Source organism: Poromitra crassiceps (assembly GCF_964638095.1).
Source record: "Poromitra crassiceps genome assembly, chromosome: 3".
NCBI classification, from domain to species: domain Eukaryota; kingdom Metazoa; phylum Chordata; class Actinopteri; order Beryciformes; family Melamphaidae; genus Poromitra; species Poromitra crassiceps.
The window spans coordinates 28,754,031-28,773,138 of NC_139625.1; the positions used below are offsets into that span (position 1 = coordinate 28,754,031).

The 19,108-nt window shown below is 42.9% G+C and overlaps 1 protein-coding gene across 1 annotated transcript; it reads left to right on the forward strand.

Moving 5' to 3' along the window:
- Positions 1 to 1,184: 1,184 nt before the first annotated feature.
- mis18bp1 (MIS18 binding protein 1) lies at positions 1,185 to 18,911 on the forward strand (the record flags this gene model as incomplete). The annotated part of the gene is made up of 17 exons (XM_083632982.1): positions 1,185 to 1,383; positions 1,772 to 2,011; positions 2,355 to 2,495; positions 2,812 to 2,996; positions 3,092 to 3,162; positions 3,436 to 3,557; positions 3,674 to 3,767; positions 4,675 to 4,787; positions 7,195 to 7,373; positions 7,576 to 7,642; positions 12,183 to 12,843; positions 12,970 to 13,136; positions 15,145 to 15,278; positions 16,830 to 16,966; positions 17,221 to 17,305; positions 17,475 to 17,529; positions 17,738 to 18,911. 17 exons carry the CDS (start codon positions 1,185 to 1,187, stop codon positions 17,836 to 17,838), a joined length of 2,751 nt encoding a protein of 916 aa, XP_083489108.1. The 3' UTR covers positions 17,839 to 18,911.
- Between the last annotated feature and the right edge of the window lie 197 nt (positions 18,912 to 19,108).

The window sequence follows — 19,108 nt, forward strand, 5'->3', positions numbered from 1 at the left end:
GAAGAAGAAGAAAACCCGGACGTGATGCGTGTATTTTGGGAAGTGACGTAAAATGGGGACAAATTTCAAACTTGCAATCCAACAAGAAGCTATCGGTAGTCGACGCGCCTAGATGGGGTAATATTACAAGTCATCGATTCAGACCATTATTAAAACAAATCTCATGCAGTATTGGCAATATCCCTTTCATGGAGGTACTTGTTAGTATCAGGAACTGTGGAGGAACGAGTTTATTAGCTTATTCATGATAGCCTAGCGTTAGCCCACTAACCTATTTTACTGCTAGCTAGCGTTAGCTAACTACGCTGTAATGTTAGCCTGCTTCCGTACAATGCTGTAACTTATTACAGAAAAGACATTTGACGGCTACATCGTTGTCACTTTTAAGTTACCAGACGAGGGTCGGTAATGAAAGCTAAGTTAAACGGTAACAGTAACGTTAAGTTTGTTTTACTTTATTGCTAGCCTCGTGTACATTAACTTGATAAAAGTAGGGTGCTATGTTCCCCCGATCGAAATATAACGAATCTGCCCAAAGCAGCCAAAGAGCACCAGACAGAGACGCTGTAACGTTACCTTTAAAAATGAACCATAAGGCAGTCACTTTAGGGAAAGACCTACTATGGCAGCTGAAGGCAAACCGGATTTATACCCCACATGAGAGCGGTAGATTAAATTCGACAACTCGAGATGCACTAACTGGCCTCAGTGCGGAGTCCACCGTGATGGATGATGGCTCTGTGGTTTGTGGCGATCCAGGCTTTTTTCCCATCTTGAAAGGCGTGGGATCACCTTACCACCAACTGCAGGACACCAAGGCACAGCTTGAATCTCCTGCCAAGCTGTTTGCTCAAATGAAATCCAGAGCCCACAGAGTGAAGGAGACGAACCAAACAGAGGAGGGCATGCTCTTTAGAGTTAGGGAGCAACATGGTGCTGAATTTAAATCACCCAGTAAGGGGAGGGGAAACGGAGAAAGAGACTGGTTCCCTGACGTAAGCAGCATACCTCTGCGGGAAAAAGATCCTATGAAAGACATAGGAACTTATTTTAAGTCAAGAAATGGATACACACCGACAAAGACACCTGTCTCGGAGCCAACAACGCAGTCCCATCCCCTCACTGTTGGCAATACAAAGCAAAGCCAGAGACCACCTCTTATCAGCGACAAGGATGTCTTTAAGATGCCCAACAGAACTCCAGTAAAGGTGTCCACAAAAGATGACTTTGCATTTGGGGAGTCATGTGTTTCTCTCGACAGACAGCCTCTGATGTCCCCGGCCAAGATATTTGCTTGCATGAAGGAGAGGGAGAGGAAGAGAAAGTGCGAGCAGCAAGAGTTTTACAAGGTCAGCAGCAGGACAAGGGAGCTCCGCAATGGAGGTGAGAAATTAAAATTCCTAATAATGCGTATTTAACTTGTACTGTAAAATTTGTAAATTCATATTCACAGTAAATTCATATTTCATATATTTAAGGCCTACCTAACAGTACACTCCTATCCGTGTATGTATTGTATATTATTGGACTGCACATCACAATGTTGTGATTTTGTCTTTTAGATTTTCTTTTATCTCTGAATATTAATATAACCGCTACGCTGCATACTTACACTAAGACAAATTCCTCGTATGTAATGTAATCTTGCATAATGTGGCCATAAAAGTAATTCAGATTCTGAGAATCTATAAGTGAAGCACTTTGAAATGTGGAGTCAAAATTCCATTATATCTTGTCTTCCTGTTAAATGATTATACTTATGGTTTCATAGGTCACATCTGTCCACCACAAGAAGGGCCAACCTCCACTTCCTTCCATGAGTATGAGACTCAGAACGACACCAGCGTGGTTCCTGTTTTCCCTGCTAACCAATCAAAGATGAACCCGTATGGGCTGGATGCCACTGACAACCGACCAGAGAATGGTCCCAACGATGGCATACCACCACCCATGGTGAAGCGGCATCCTGTCTTGCAACATGACTCACCGCAGACCTCTGTCTTAATGAAACGTGAGACTGCCTTCATTCAGCAAGTGTTTGCTGCTGATTTGTTGTTCTTGAAACTATTTCTCTCCTCCTACTCACCCACCAACACCTCCACCCATTCTTTATTTGCTCGCTCACTTCACTCTGTACAATGGCTGAACAATTAATTGAAAGAAGAAGAAAAACATAATCACATGATCTTCTGCAATTTCCAAATCGGAGGAAATAGATTTCAATCTTTGTTTCATGAAGTTTCTGAGATGAATCACAATTGCAATATTCTGGCAAGTGATCACAATTAGATTTTGTGTCAATATTGTTCAGCCCTGTTACCTCACTGGCGTATGTGGTCTTGCCTTTTGCACAGGGTGTTGGGTCTCTCTGGCTAAACTTCCTCCAATGACCCCTACCAAAATGTTTGCTGCCATGAAGAAGAGGCTTGAGGGGAAGAGACAGCAGCAACAGGTTCACAAAGTCAGCAATAGCACAAGGACAGTGAGGAATCGGGGTGAGTGTGAGAGCGTACATCTGCATTGTGTAATAATACAAAATAATGGTGGTGGTTTACGATTACAATCCAGCAAAGCAATGTGCAGCATAAGTTTTGGTTTTCCCATGTGCTGCGGATCCTCTTGCCTTGTTTCTGAAGTCGCATCACCCTTGTTTTTTTGTTTGTTTTTTGAAGATGCTATTTCTTTGAGCAGTTCTTCTTTATTGGACCGGTTCAGTAAAGAGAGACAGGGCAGAGAGAGGGGATGGCATGCAGAAAAGCTCTACTGGCCGAACCCCCCTTATTTTAATACACCAACCCCCCCCCCCCGTAGATCATACCTATCTGTGCCAAGACACCCCGTCCTCCACAACTGTAGATGCGGGCGAGATGGACGACACTGCTGTGGAATCAGTACATGCTCTGCTAAAGGAACCGCTTTTCTTTATTTCGCCACCAACGATCTCCCTCACAAAAAAACGTGAGGCCGTGTTGGACCAAACGTGCTTCTCTGCTACGGTGAGTAGAGCCTCAGTTGAGAATTAATATGATTAAGGCTTTGTGATTTTGTTCAGCCTTCCATTGTGAGTTGTGTTTATTTTCCTGTTTGGCAGGTGGCCATTCATCTCAAAAAGTGGTTCCTGGGCTCTAGCGCTAAGGGGCTCTATGTTGAAGGAATCCGCGGGTAAGCACATTTGGAAACTGTACCATAACCTTAGGAGTTACCCTTTTGTGAAGGTCTGAGAAGTTTCCACAGGGAATACAAGGAATTGGAAGAATTAGATGTTTATTTTTAATAGGAAAGCTAGCGCTAGTTTTCAAACTGCTTACAACTACCTAGCTGCTGTTCTCTGATACAGTATGCTCAAAAGTCTAATGCAAGATTTTTTTATCGTCTTTATGTTTGATTTGATTCATTTGAAAACTGCTGTTTTTTTTACTTGTCTTTTCCACCTAGGGACAACGATACATTTTGGCACAGTAACATCATTGTGCAGAGGGTGTCGACTTATGAGCTGAAGACGGTCACTGGTAGCGTTTACAAATTGGTTGGCAAGATGGACATGAAAAATGCCTCCGGTAAACCGAGGAATATATTCTACAAATTCAAGACTGCAAGACAGCAAGCTTACTCATGTTAAATATGATATGGACTAATGTCTTCCTTTCTGTCTTTTGTCTTTGTTCTTTTGCAGATAAGTTGCCAAGTTGGCTTTTGGATAAGTTTGTTTATGGTTTCCCACGAAACTGGAAGATGTATTACGAGAAGTTTCTGTCGAAGTCAAGAGAGTAAGATTTTTAATTTCCGTCCATTCATGGCTATCTAAGGCTTAGTTCACACCGACCACCCAAGCCTTGCCTATGCCTTGCCTTTACCCACGCTTTTAAATAGGCGTCCGTTTTAGTCAACGAGGCTGTGTACACCGGGCGCCTGAGCGTGAACCCTGCGTGTACCCACGCCTCGCCTGTGCCTTGCCGATTTTATCGTTTAGGCTTGAGTTCTATTTTCAAGCCGACTAGGCGCGTGAAATGGCAAAGTCAACTGAATTTCAAAATAAAATGGAGTTACTACAACAGTGTTGAGCAGAGAGAGAGAGAGAGATTGATGGGTGGCTATCACGTGGGGCTTTCTCCTCGTCGGTAAACAAATCTTCAAGAGAGAGAATAGCGACCGAAGAAGCAAGATGGACAATGTTGTTGTGCCAGCACATATTCTTGCAAGATTACCTCTCTAAAAAGTCCGACTATAGTCAGACCTGGTTATACATATCCAGCATCATATATCAGATTTATTTTACCTACCCATGATAATTCGGGACCACACGTGAAAAAATACAGCCGGGAGAGAGGAGAGGCGCTTGTGACTCGGCTCCAGGTTCAGCGTGCAAAGGCGTGCGGTGTGATCGGTTCACGCCCAGCTCAAGGTCTGCAGGCGTAGGCGTGGGTTGAGGCAAGGCGTAGGTGTCTGTGTGAACGTAGCGTAAAGTGATGGGGCTGCAGCCATGATGATGTTATTTCAACAATGTTTTTCCTAAACATGTTAAATATTTTATCTGCCAAGTTTATGTCTGAGATGGAATAGCTATTGAGTGGTAAATTGAAAACCATATTATGTACAAATACTTTGTGTGTTGCTTGTCACCAATAAGCAAATGGCGTTTTCTGAAGCACTAAATCTTTGATGTTGTAACTCCAGCATGGAAGCTGGGAAGAACAGTGAAGGGAGAAGCACAAAGGCCCAGCCAGTGTGTGAGAAACCTGCCACCACCCTCTCTGTGAAACGCCATCAGCAAAAGCCTTTAAAGACGTGTAAGTACAGGCAGGACAAACTCAGCTGGAATCACTTACAGTAGTAGCCTAGTACACTAAATGTACAGGAATTTGTAGTGTATTGGAAATATTGGACAAATAAGTGTTTCAGTTCATACTGACACAGTGCAAGGACAACAGGACCTCAAACCGTGCAAAGGGACAGTGCAAGATATGCAGTGCATGGTAGACTGTATGTGTCTTCTTACTCCTACCCCTCTCATTGAGTTTATAGAATATTGCCCACTACTGGGGCAGTATGGGTTTTATATTGAAGACAGGATAATATTTGCCTGGATCCAGACCTTTGAATCAGCCCACTCCACTAAGTTGAATGGAGGTTAACGAGTTGACAAATCAGTGTGATATCACGCTAGGATAATATATATCATATAAATAGTTTGCTACAATAAGCAAACCATCGTTCAGCCATGGCTGCATCACTCTTATTTGAAGACTTGGTTCAAATAACTAAGGGATTTACTGCCACAGAACATGTGCGTTGCCGTTGACACTTCCATTTGCAGGTTGTGCAGTAGGGGCTGCACAATTAATCAAATCGAAATTGCAATATAGCCAAGTGCAATATCCAAATCGCAGAAGCCTGCAATTATGATAACAGTAAAATGTGTCACAACATACCATTAAATGAAGCATTTTGGTACAGGGATGCCCCGACCTACAAATCATATTCCCCAGATGTAAGCGAACATGCTTGTTTGGTATAGACTCCTGCAGTAAAAATCAAATAAATTTTGTGTGTGTGTGAAAATGAAATACAAAAATTATCATTCCCACTAAAATCGTATCGCATATCACAGTCGCAATATCTGTCAATATAATCGCAATATGATCTTTTTGGCATATCAATCAATCAAAGTTTTATTTTGAGTCCAAAATCACACATCTTTCTCAGTACACTTTCCAATAAAAGTGTATAAAAGTAGATTTACTTGGCGGCGGCGGCGACCTAACACGAGTGTCGCAGGTTCATGCCTCCATGTTAGCTCCTGCTTGGTCGGGCGTCCATACATGCACGATTGGCTGTGTCTATGGGTGGGAAGCTGGATATGAGGGTATGTGTCCTGGTTGCTGCACTAGCACCTCCTCTGGTCTGTCTGGGCAGAAGGGAACTGGTGGGAATAGTGTGATCCTCCCATATGCTACGTCCTGCCGGTGAGGCTCCACGCTGTCAGGTGAAAAGAAGCAGCTGGCAACTGTGCATGTGTCGGAGGAAGCATGGTGCTAGTCTATGGCTCTCCCCAGATCGGCAGAGGGTGGAGCAGCGCCCGCCGCCCGGGGGAGCAGGGGGAAATTGGCCAAGTACAATTGGGAGAAAATGGGTGGGCAAATCAGAAAATAATAATAACAAAAGTAAGTACTGTAGTTGTGGAAGTATCAATACGGCGGATGCTGTAAGTATCAACCGGAGTTGAATGCAGAGGGTAGAACAATTTGAAATTTAATGAGAGATAATGATCAGATAATGCTGGTGGATACGGCAGAACTAAGGCCATGTTCAGACTAGGAGGCCAAATCCGATTTGTGAACTTTAGTGACCTATTAATGATTGAGTCTGGACGCTCCAAGTCTGATTTTTGTCACTTGTCCCAAACCACATATGGAGGTAGTTTCCAATCTGCTTTCGACTGATGTGACTTCAGTGTGGACGAGCTGATCACCCAAATCAGATTTGAGAGTGTATTTTGCAGGGGGCGGGGACTTGAAGAGCAGAGAGCAGACATGCAAACACTGCCAGAAACATTGTATGTTGGCTCATTGGCTCATTGTATCTGGACACACAGATCCGACTTGAACACTTGCCCAAATCAGATTTGTGGCAGTGCGGGCACACTCCCAAATCAGATTTGGGAAACCAATCAAGATTATGATGATTAATGACTTTAGCAGCGAATCGGATTTGCCTGTAATGTGAACATGGCCTAATACATCTGAAACGTTAATACCACGGACAAGATCAAGCGTATTACCAGTAGAATGTGTCTGTTCATGAACCAACTGAGCAAAGCCAAAAGTCAATCCCATTATTTCAATATGTTCTTTAATTAAATCATTAATCAAAAGAGCTTTGTTAGCGAGTGATCTGATATTAATCCGAATTGTATGCACTTTATGTTGCTATTAGATTTGAGATGCCCAACATTGCGAATAGGTTTAATCTCAATAATGTTACCACCTGTTGTTCTGGGGGATGGCCGAGGACGATGGGAGGAGAGATGTGCCGATCGGTGCCAATTTGTGAATACGTACAGTTTGTTATCGTGCAGCCCTATAAGTGCAGTGGCTAAATTATGAATTGGAAGCCAATGCTGTTGGAATAATTAGTTATTATATAAGTAAATTAAAAAAAATCCTTTCAATTATACGCTTCTTTCCTCATCTCCAGCTGCTTCCTGTCTTCCTTCCCGCTCCTGTGATGTGCTTGGCACAAGAGTGTCCCGAAGTGGTCGGGTGATTAAGCCACCTCTGGAGTATTGGAGAGGAGGAAGGGTCATCCTGGGTGCAGATATGGATGTCCACATTTACGAGTCTTACAATGCCACCATCAGCGAGTTTAGTGAGCCTGTAAGCATCTAATGACATGCCCATATGGGTTACACAATAATCCCGAATGTACTCTTTTGAACACTGACGATGGGTTATTTCTTCTTCTTTTTAAGCTCTTCAGTCATTTTTGGTACAAATACAAAAATAAACTTGTTTTGTCCATAGTGCAAAGTTTGTACATTTGTTCCCAATAATGGGTTATTTCTACGTCTCCAAGCAGGTCACTACACAAGCCTCCACAAGACCATCTCAACAACCTGCCAGGGTGTTCCTGCCCTGTCGCAAAGGTATGAATGTATTTATTTGTGACAGATGTAAAAAAATACACAATGAACAGATAAACCCCACACACCAGTATTAAAATAGTTGAGGAATTGATACACCGTGAAATCCAGGACTTGTTCCCATTGTGGTTTTCGTTTGTTAAAAATAAACTTTCAATGGTCAGCACAGCACGAGCCATTTAAGACATTAGGAATCTTGTGCGCTACGCGCGCTCAATTCCTAGGGTGGAGACTCTGGAGATGATGCGCCATGACTGCAGTTATGGAAATACTATCCTCAGTTAACAGCACTGAAGGCCAATCCATTTTCTGTCAATATCTCACAAAATGCTCTTTCCTATCATTCTTAGTAGACCTGATTTGTATTGTATTATGCTGATTAAAAACTTTCCTTGAACAGAAAATCATAGTGGTCACTCAAACCAAAATTGACTACCCCACTTTGCGATATTTTAGAACGGTCAGACACCAGAATGCAGACATGGGACCAAGTCACTTCGTTCAAAGTCTCAAGTAAGTCCCAAGTCATTTGGTCCAAGTCTCAAGCAAGTCCCAAGTCATTTTGTTTTGGGCAAGTCAAGTCACAGGTTTTGTCAAGTCAAGTCGAGTCCTTAGTTAAGCCAAGTCAAGGCACTTTTTTCCCCCACGCCCAAGATACTGCAGTCTTACCTTGTTTTATAAAGAAAAAAGACATGCTATTAATACCTGTTTAATAGTGATATTATTGGCCAATTTACAGTATCTAACCTGTTCAAAAAGTATGACAGTGAATTGAATTTGTATTAATCATTGATATTCAGTTAAATAAATCTGATCAAACCAAAGTCAAATAACTTTATGAACGCTTATTTATTTCTTAATTGCTTCTCAGTTTAAAAAATATCCTCCACATCAGTTTTAAACAGTGAAATATTGACAGCCAGACTACAATGTAATCAAATAAATCAATTAAAACGTATTTATCTCTTCATGATAATGAAAGAAAAATCCTCCCCATCAGTTTTAAAGGGATAGTTCGGTTTGTTTGAAGTTGGGTCCTATCAGCTAGTCACATACACTAACGTAATTAGGTACAGTGTTCTAGACGCTGAGCGCAGTGTCTAACGAGATCCGGCACCCAGAGGAGCAGCCTCGCGCAGCCTCACCAGCTTTTTCTCTCTCAGTACTGGGGGTCAACAACTAAAACGTAATTTAGCCACCTAAAACAACTCCCACCTAAACAAATCGATATCTGTGTACATGCACGCTCTATTTTGACAATTTTCAGCGATTTACTTTTCCGCAAAACAGCAGTTTCATTCGGCACTGCTTTTTCTCCCAGCTGTACAACCACCGTATTCCTCCGCTAAAGCCAGCACAGAGCCGCGGTTTACAAAACAGGAAGAAGAGAGATAAAACACTGACTTACTTTAGAGACAACACCTGGCCTCTCTGGTCTGGGTCGTTTTCCACAATTTATCCTGGGAATGGTGAATAAGGTTTGCAGCCAGGGCACCCAGGCATTTAGACAGCAGGCGCATCTCTCTGCCTGTTCACTCTCTGCAAAAGTTCCTCTTCTGTATTCTCTCTGGTTCATAATTGTATCCTCTTGTCACCAAGGTGAATGGCATATCATCCTCGCTATCAAAATCACTCATATTTTCGTCCGTGTATTCTATTTGTTGTGTCTTCAAACCGGGAGAAATAAAATAGCCTACCCATAACTGCGGAGTAATCGAGTGCTGCGGCTCTGACCTCGCTTTTAGCGGAGGAACACGGTAGTTGTACGGTTTGGAGAAAAAGCAGTGCCAAATGAAACTGCTGTTTTGCGGAAAAGTAAAGCGCTGAAAATTGTCAAAATAGAGCGTGCATGTACACGGATATCGATTTGTTTAGGTGGGCGTTGTTTTAGGTGGCTAAATTACAGTTATAGTTTTAGTTGTTGACCCCCAGTACTGAGAGAGAAAAAGCTGGTGAGGCTGCGCGAGGCTGCTCCTCTGGGTGCCGGATCTCGTTAGACACTGCGCTCAGCGTCCAGAACACTGTACCTAATTACGTTAGTGTATGTGACTAGCTGATAGGATCCAACTTCAAACAAACCGAACTATCCCTTTAAGCAGTGAAATACTGACAGCCAGACTTCTCAATCAAAACATATTAATATAAAAAAATATTTCCTCTCAATCACTGTTAATCAATCAAACACTGACAGCCAAACTACAACATCACACTTTGTTAGATTCCGCCCCTGTCCCGTCTGCCTGTTTGCAGAATATCTCAGCCATGTGCAATCCAGTGAGAGGAGCCTGATTGACAGCTAGCCATCCAATCAGGACAATGCCATAAAGAGGAGCATGACTGAATTACTATTTGTCATTGGATGACTCAGTCATGCTCCTCCTTATGGCATTGTCCTGATTGGATGACTGGCTGTCAGTCACGCTCCTCTCAATGGATTGTTTTGTAATGCCGTTCCAGCTTACACTCCGGACAGAGACACTTGATAACGTTACGTTATTATTTCATGTTTAAACTAACGAACACAAACAAGTCATCACCTCTCAAGTCAAGTCTCAAGTCTTTAACCCCCATCCCTTCTCCTGCACTCTCCTCTTTCCCCCTTCCCCACCTCCTCTCCTCCTCAACATTTCCCATTTCCTCCCCACCCCATCACTTTCCTGCTCTTTCCTCTCTCACATTCCCCCTGCTCTCCCTCCCCTGCACCCTCCCCACCTCCTCCCTTTCCTGATCTCTCCTCCCCCACTATTCTAAAGCATCTATTCTATATTTCTATATTTTCTATATTTCTCCATCATATTATTGTTCAATGTGTTATTATTACTACTGTAATTTTCTACTGTTGTGTCAGCTAGAATTAGCTAGGCATATTTTCTGTGAAGCCCTCTGAGCCATGCTTGTGAATTAGGGCTATACAAATAAACTTGACTTGACTTTAACTCCCAAGTCCAAGTAAGTCTCAAGTCATTTATGATTTTGTCAAGTCAAGTCGCAAGTCATCAAAACAGGGACTCGAGTCAACTCGAGACCAAGTCTCAAGTGCCCATCTCTGCCAGTATGAGATCAATAGTACCTTTATGAGTACTGCATATGGGTGGGCTCATTGATCAACTGATGCAATTCAAAATACATACTTCGGCATGCGCTGGGACGCATCATCAGTGATGTTAGCTGGGGTTGTAAGGTGTTTCGGGTCTCTCAACATCATACACCCTCGCCCAGTAGACCCAGCCGAGGCCGATTAAGACCCCAACCCGCGTCCCGGAAGCAGCCGCTACGGATCAGCCTCCCTACTCTGTCTGCAACGTTGCCCGCGGAAGGGCTGATCACACCCAATCCGCTGCAATAGAGCTAGTGCTACACCGCAGTATTGAAAGACCCTTCGGTGCATGGAGGCTCAGGCCCTGTGGTTTTCCCGGCCGTGCTCCTCCTTGGTCTCACCAGACCCTCCCTGGTAAAGAAGGCAATCCTACCATGCTGTACCATCATGGTGTTCCATGGGCAGAGAGGATGCCTCAAGAAGGCCTGTGCGCTGCATGTCATTCGCCTGCGACGAGCACCTCGCTCTAGCCTGAAGGACCCCAGGCCGCGCCGATGTTTACACAGATTTTCGGGAGGCTAATCCATAGCGTTTGTGGATTTCTCCCTCACGAGAGAGCCAGGCTGGGGTGCTAAACCCATCCCGTACCGGGTGCCGTCTCTCCAGCTCGTCACCAAACTATACTTGGTTGTCACCTAGTCTATTCCTAAGTGTCACTGGCCAGGGGAGCCAGAATAATACAATTCAAAATACATACTTCGGCATGCGCTGGGACGCGTCATCAGTGATGTTAGCTGGGGTCGTATGGTGTTTCGGGTCTCTCAACATCATACACCTTCACCCAGTAGACCCAGCCGAGGCCGATTAAGACCCCGACCCGCGTCCCGGAAGCAGCCGCTACGGATCAGCCTCCCTACTCTGTCTGCAACGTTGCCTGCGGAAGGGCTGATCACACCCAATCCGCTGCAATAGAGCTAGTGCTACACCGCAGTATTGAAAGACCCTTCGGTGCATGGAGGCTCAGGCCCTGTGGTTTTCCTGGCCGTGCTCCTCCTTCGTCTCACCAGACCCTCCCTGGTAAAGAAGGCAATCCTACCATGCTGTACCATCATGGTGTTCCATGGGCAGAGAGGATGCCTCAAGAAGGCCTGTGCACTGCATGTCATTCGCCTGCGACGAGCACCTCGCTCTAGCCTGAAGGACCCCAGGCCGCGCCGATGTTTACACAGATTTTCGGGAGGCTAATCCGTAGCGTTTGTGGATTTCTCCCTCACGAGCAAGTCAAACCTGTGACAGAAATTAATAAACATTTTAAACAAAGCATGATCATTATTAGATACATCAGTGTTGAAATCTCTAATAAGAAAAACTTCATCATTGACAAAATAGTTACATTTAGCGCAGGTGTCTTCCAGTCGGTTATATTATAGGTAAAGATGCACATTCCTCTATTCTCTGTGATAAGTTGTTGTGTGCATGCTGACAAAGTGCTCTTTGTATTTCCAGGCCACAGGCAGGATGACTTGCCCAGCAATGAATCTGTCCCACTGAGGAAGGTCAAGAACGCAGACCGCAAACCGAAGCTATGGTTTCCAGCTAAAGAAACAACCTTGTATCCAGACGGTGTCCCTCAGTCTGGAGTTGAGCCCAACCAGTGCTCAGTTCCTCAGTCTGGAGTTGAGCCCAACCAGGGCTCACCACTGAGGTCAAAAAATCAGAATCACTTTCATGACGTTTCTTCAGTGAGAGTCTTGGTGAGCAAACCGACTGTCCCAGCGCCCACAGAGCCCCCTACAGTTAGTGATAAAGCATCACAGTCAGATGACGAGTTCCCCGTTGAGAGAAAGAATCAGGAAAAAGGGGCAGACAGGATAAGGGGCCGGAAGGTTCCTGACGAATCACCAACATCAAGTTCCTCAGAAGACAGTGGGAGCGTGCTGAGGAAGAGAACCGCTGTATCAGCAAAGAGTGGTGCTGCACAGAAATCTAAAGTGCACAAACAAAACAAATGCAGCGAAACATTACCACCTCCAAAGCCTGTGCCTGAGTTGATCCAGTCCAGCAGGAAAAGAACCAAGGGTCACAAAAGTGTGAACCGTAACAAAGTGATTCAACAAGAGGAAGATGAAGACAGGTGGACTGAGGCAGAGCTTCTGAAGCTGCAAGAGTACGTTTCATATTATTCCCACAGGATTGTTTTTTACAGAATTAGAGTAATGTATTGTATCTTAACTATTTCAATAATGTGTATGTGTGTGTTGTGCATGCTTGTGTGCTCTTCTGTGATTTCCAGGGCTGTGAGATCCTGCCCCAAGGAGGCGAAGAATTACTGGGTAAATGTGGCCATGATGGTTGGCACACGCTCTGTGGAAGAGTGCCAGAAACAGCGCACAACAGAGCACAACACAGCACGCAAGAGAACCAAGAAATCCAAAAATGTAGAGAAGACAAAAGATCCAGGTACTTGGTTTTATTATTGGTCTTGGAAGTTGGAATGTGAATCTCACGCCTATAATCGGAGAGGGGGTTGGCGCGGTGCACAATTGCGACCCCGATAATAACCGGGATACTCATGTCCATGTAAACGCAGTCACAGTATTATCCCGAAACTGATAATAATGATGCCGGTTTGTGTTGTAAAGATCACAGGCGCCTGTGAAATAGCATGCAGTAATTAGTAACCGTCCGGGATACTAGTACTTATCGTGTATACATATGAATCACCAGATTTCTCTGTGTTCCATTTAAACGCCATATCCCCAATATGATCAAAACAGGATGTCCATGTAAACACAGTCATTGAGTCATGGCGCTGTTTAATAAGTGATTAATATCTGTTTGCAAATATTATAAAGTTAATTATCAAAGAAATCGCAAACTCAAGTATAGGGGACATCAGATCATGGCATACCATGTTAAAGCTTTAATAACACTATGACCTGGATCTAATTATTGTAGTAAAATTACATGATGGCTGTGCATGATCAATATAAGTGGTATCAGCATAGCAAGCATTCATTGTTTAAATACATAGTTGGTGAAAGAGGATCCCTTAATTTAGAGCAGGGGTGGGCAATTATTTTTCATGGGGGGCCACATGAGAAACCCAGATTGTTGCCGGGGGCCGAACAAATATTGTCATGCCGTAACCCAGGAACTTTGATTAATTAATACACAGGACAAGATGTTACTTTGTGCCAAAATCCGAGGAAAAACACATTTAGAAGCCCAATCCAGAATAAAACAAGCTAACAGGCTAACAACTAATAAACAAGACACAAATCACCAGTTACCTACCCTAGCCAACAGCAGTATGAAGCATGTCATTGGGGTTTTCAAGTGGGCACCTTCCTTCACCGATGTTTCGTTAAGTTAGGCCCACGACACCTCAAGAAGGCTTAACGGTGTAATCCAGCGTCCTGGAAACACCCCCCTCCATGCTACCACTGCGCAACTGCATATTACCTCACTATCTAAGCCTAGCTATCCAGGTCGGTTCGGTATGACATTCGTAACTACACCACCACTGTCAATGATGGTGTAGTGATGATAAAGAGGACCACAGAAAATCTATGCAGCATACATTATATATATACATATATATATATATACACATATCTATACAGCATACATTATATATATATATATATACACACACACACACACAGCGCTCGCATACGCAGCTCAGCCGCTGCACGGCCTCGCCCACAGCCCGGCTGCTGCATGGCCTCGCCTGCTCTATTGGCGCACGCGGGTGTGTGTGTGGGTTGCTCACAAAATGTTATTGCCCTTAAGTTTACATGTGTGTACAGAAGGTGTGTCTATGTGTGTGCCCCTTAAGTTTACATCAGTGCCAATGACATCATCAGTGATGCCATAAGATGATTTTGCTCTTATGATATCACTGATGACATCATCAGTGATGTCCCAAATGCCTATGACATCATCAGTGGGACAAAAATTTAAACCGAGATTGCCCACTTGTCAATTTTATATAAAGATTGTTAAAAATATGTTTATAAAAAAAGAAGTAAAGAGCGCACAGTCGAAAAGGTGCAGGTCATTGGTTTGTATTTGAAAAAGAAGAATGAAGACCGCACACTTCTCCCTTGCACTAAAAACGATTTGATTGGGCTATTTCACCAACATGTGAACTGTCAGAGTAACTTATTCTTTATATTTTTGTAATGTCATTGCTTAAAGGGACAATCCACCGAAAAACAATGCTGATTTATTTTGCACATGCTCTCACAGCACATCGAAAAACTGTAAACAAATTTGCAGGCATTCATGTAGTTTGACAGTTATTGAGAGTTGATTTGAGTAAAGGTGTGGGCCAGTGATTTCATATCGGTCCACTCAACTTAATTAAGTTAAGAGAATTATTTTGTCTGTGTAACTTTTTGAAAGTTGCGCGTTGATTTGCTGAGATTTTTTACACATTATTTGTCTATATACTTACTTCCAGGTCCTCCCATGATAACTGCCCGAGTGGGAACCTTGAAAAGAAAGCAGCAGGTCCGTCAGTTTATGGACGTAATGCCCAAAGAAGACCATGACGACGTCTTCAGCAGTGCATCCATGCAGGGCATGGCATTCCAGGTGTGTCTCTCTCTGTCTGTCTGTGCTCTTTTTCACAAACATCTAAATCTATACGCTGTCATCTCTTTTCCTCAGCCTGACCTCCAACTGGATACGACCTGAAATCACGTTTCAACGATAAGTGTCCTCTATCAGTCGTGTAAATAACAGTCCAGTCTCAGTTTAGTGAAAATATAACCTTGTGTGGGATTTGAACCTGGGGCCGCTGTCTTAACAGCCGCCTGTCGTAACCAGTTCATTGCTGTCCGTACCCCTAAACCTAACCCACACCCTAATCCTAACGTTTTTTAGAAGAAAAGTCGCTTTTTCAACTTGCCTTTGGGGCAATCAACTATAAATAGTCGATGTGAATGAGCGAGCAAAAAAAACATCATGCAGTTTCAGTTTTTTCAAATGAAGCTCAAAGCTGCTCCGTGTGTGTCAGCCAACAGGCTACATGTTGCTGGATTGAACCGCTCATGGCTTTGATCTTATTTCATTTCTGCATAGCTTCGCACAGCACACACTTTTAATGAGCATTTTTGGACGCGAGGGTCATCCTGCTTCCCAGTATTGGACATCGCTAGGTAGGGTATCTGGATGTGGTTGCGTTCATGCCTTTGATTTAACGTTTACACAGGGTTTTGTGAAGATTCACGTGCAGAACCGCAAATTCCAAGTAGCGTCAAGTCAGGCAGTATAAAATGGAAACTTCTGGGTATAACCTTCACAATAATGGCAATTAAATAAAGTAAATGCACATGTAATGTTTTTTTATGTCTGAGATCCGAAAGATACAGAACAGATCAACTGGAAAAATATCTGCTCCCTTCGAAAAGTCAATTTTAACCCATAGTGAGTCGAGCGTTCTGATTTTTTGTTAATAAGCAATACAACATTGATTTTATTTTGAAGGTAAAAACGTCTAGCTTCCTGTATTCTGTATAATTCTAGTAGGATTGATGCATTTTAGGACTGAACATAGCAAAGACCTGTTTTTTCTTTGTAGCGCTTGAGACTCGAGGAAATCGATGCATCTGGGCATGAGTTGTAGTGTTGTTACATTAATTACTAACGTTACGCGCAAACTATTATATGCTGTGAACGTTAGGCAGTTATCGCCCATTATGTATTTTTAGTAACTTGTTTTCAGACTCTGCATGTGGTGATAGTTTGTTGAACATCAATGCGATTCACTAAGTTAAGGCTATGCTCAGACAGTGAAGTACAGCTGTGTGGTCAGTTTTCACAACTCGCCATTGTGTGGTCAAGCCCAAATTCGGGTCAGGCTCAGGGCGTATTGCGGTGATATGCAGTGATACAACGTCGAGTTGGAGGATATGTTGCATTTCCTGTACACAGGTTCATATTCAATTAACTGTCCCTGCATAAATAAAGGTTAGAGAAGAAGTGTGATATATGACATTGATGTCAAGTTGCAGACTCTTTGATATGACCGTCCTTTGCCTTCCTTGTCACGCAAAAAAAACATAGTGGTCTTACTGGTCTAGTGATTATGATGCAATATAACATGAATGACAACTTTTCCCTTGTTTTTGTCTCTCTGTGTAGATCCCAACTTCCAGTCCTAAGGACCAGGTCTCGTTTTCGGACCTGGAACCCATCACCCCCAGGTTGGTAGGCTTCCCCACAGTGAAGACCCCTCAGTGTCTTCATATCACTCCTGGCATGATAGGCTCTCCCAACAGGTGAACAAAGTTAACTTCTGCATGCAAGCTTATCTCACTTTTCAAAATAAGTCTTCAGAAAAGTCCTGTACCCCCTCAAACATTCAATCTCCTGCTGTGTACCCCCTCTATCTCCAAAAGCTACTACAGTTTTGTTTTTTGTTTTTGTTGGGGGGGGGGGGGGGGGTACTAACTGCGCGTACCCCTTGGGGGTACCCCACTTTGGGAATTAGTGCAGTATGGTAACTGAACCTTTATTTGTTCTTCATTTTAAGGAGCCATGATGACCAGTACACCTATCAACTCCAGAAGAGGATGAAAAAAAGTCAGGTCAATGTCTGCAAACCTGGTCCTGCAAAGGTACTAGCTCACGAGAGTTGATTTTTGAGGTTCTTATAAATTATAATAATGTAACAGAAAGTACATGCATGCACGGTTAAAAAGAAAATAACATATTCGATTATTGACCAATACAAAACAATTTTCCTATTTGTTATATACTGTACATTTTGTGGTTCTTCTCTTTCAGAAATACGCATGTACACCATCTGCGAAACAAGCAATGAGTAGATGTGGTAACACAGGTAGGTTTCCTGAAGAAGAGACTGCTCATTAATTTGAGGCTATAGTGGCAGTGTTTTGGATGTGGTCCTGTCTACAGGCATTTCTGCAATCTGACACTGGTTTTCATTAATTGAATGACAATGACTGAAGAGGGTTTGAATTCTGCACATGTTGCACTTGCTTTATTAAACGACTTAACACAATCAATTCCCTTTTCCCTTTCACTAGAAAATGAGACCTTTGTTGTATGGCAGATGTTCCCAGACAATGATGGAGGATTGGCTGAAAGTGGAGAAGAAGAGGATTTTTATTTCTCGGACAATGACTGATTGGGGGCATGGAATAATTGCTTAAATCAATGGTTCCCAACCTTAATTTAAATGGGGTTGCCTGATTTTTATTTTTATTTTATACACGACACACGGTTTGAAACTACCGCAGAGGATGCGGGCCACTTGTGTTTGTTTGTCATTTCAGTTTTGTTCTCTTGAATGACACCTATGGTGATGAGTGGTAATTGCAGGTGAGATCCAAACAGTGTTGCATAATGCAACATTATAATCAGTTTGTTCGGCCATAGGGGCCATAGTAACCACCCGCAATGCTAGCAGAGACTGGAAAAAAGCAGCTTGTTATCCTACTTAATATAAGAGTTGTCAGGGCCCTACAGTAACCTACAGAGTGAGTCTATTATGTTATCTCACCCACCACAGACACCAAGTTCATAAATGTTGCAATGTTGAAAATGCAAAGGCTTATATCAATGGGCCATAGGCTCAATCACCATTGTATTAATTCACTATCAGATAGATAGACTTAACAGACATTTACTTACATGAAAATCTTTTAAATCACTTTAAGTCAGGATTCTGAGAATAAAGTCAGAACTCTGAAAATAAAGTTCAAATTCTGAGTTTAATGTCAGAATTATAGGGAAAAGTCAGAATTCTGAGTTAACTGTCAGATTTTTTAGAAAAAAGTCAAAAAAAGAAATCTGAGAAAAAGTCAGCATTCAGATTTGAATGTCAGAATTCTGACTGAGAAAAAGGCAGCATACATGTGACATCACTGATGATACAACTGATGTACCGGAATTTGAATGTCTGGGGTCCCTAGAATGTTGTGACATCAAAATGGGGTCAGAAGCCAAAAAAGGTTGGAAACCCCTGGCTTAAATCCTCAATTGAAATCTAATTTAAATGAGTTACAATCTGAATCTTTATTGTCCAAAAAAAGGACAGTGATCCCAGTAAGGTTAAGAAAATTCAGTTGAAAATCTGTTCTGACCGCTATCACATTTGATCCTCGTTCTTGTTTTTTGTGATCGTCTTGTTTTTTAATGTGAAATAGTGAGATTAATTAAATGCTGTTGAAAATCTGTTCTGACTGCCATCATATTTTATCGGCCTTGTTTTTTTGTGCCACATCGTTCACTGCCCTGAAAATAAAATCCACACAGAACCGCCAGTCATCAGCATCTTTCTTTGGTACCAGCCATACGTCACAACTCTCCCCCTATTCCCAACCCCGTTCCTATCCGGCCAATACCCGTACGGACCATTGACATGTACGGACACACCTCCCTCCAACCCCCAAGTC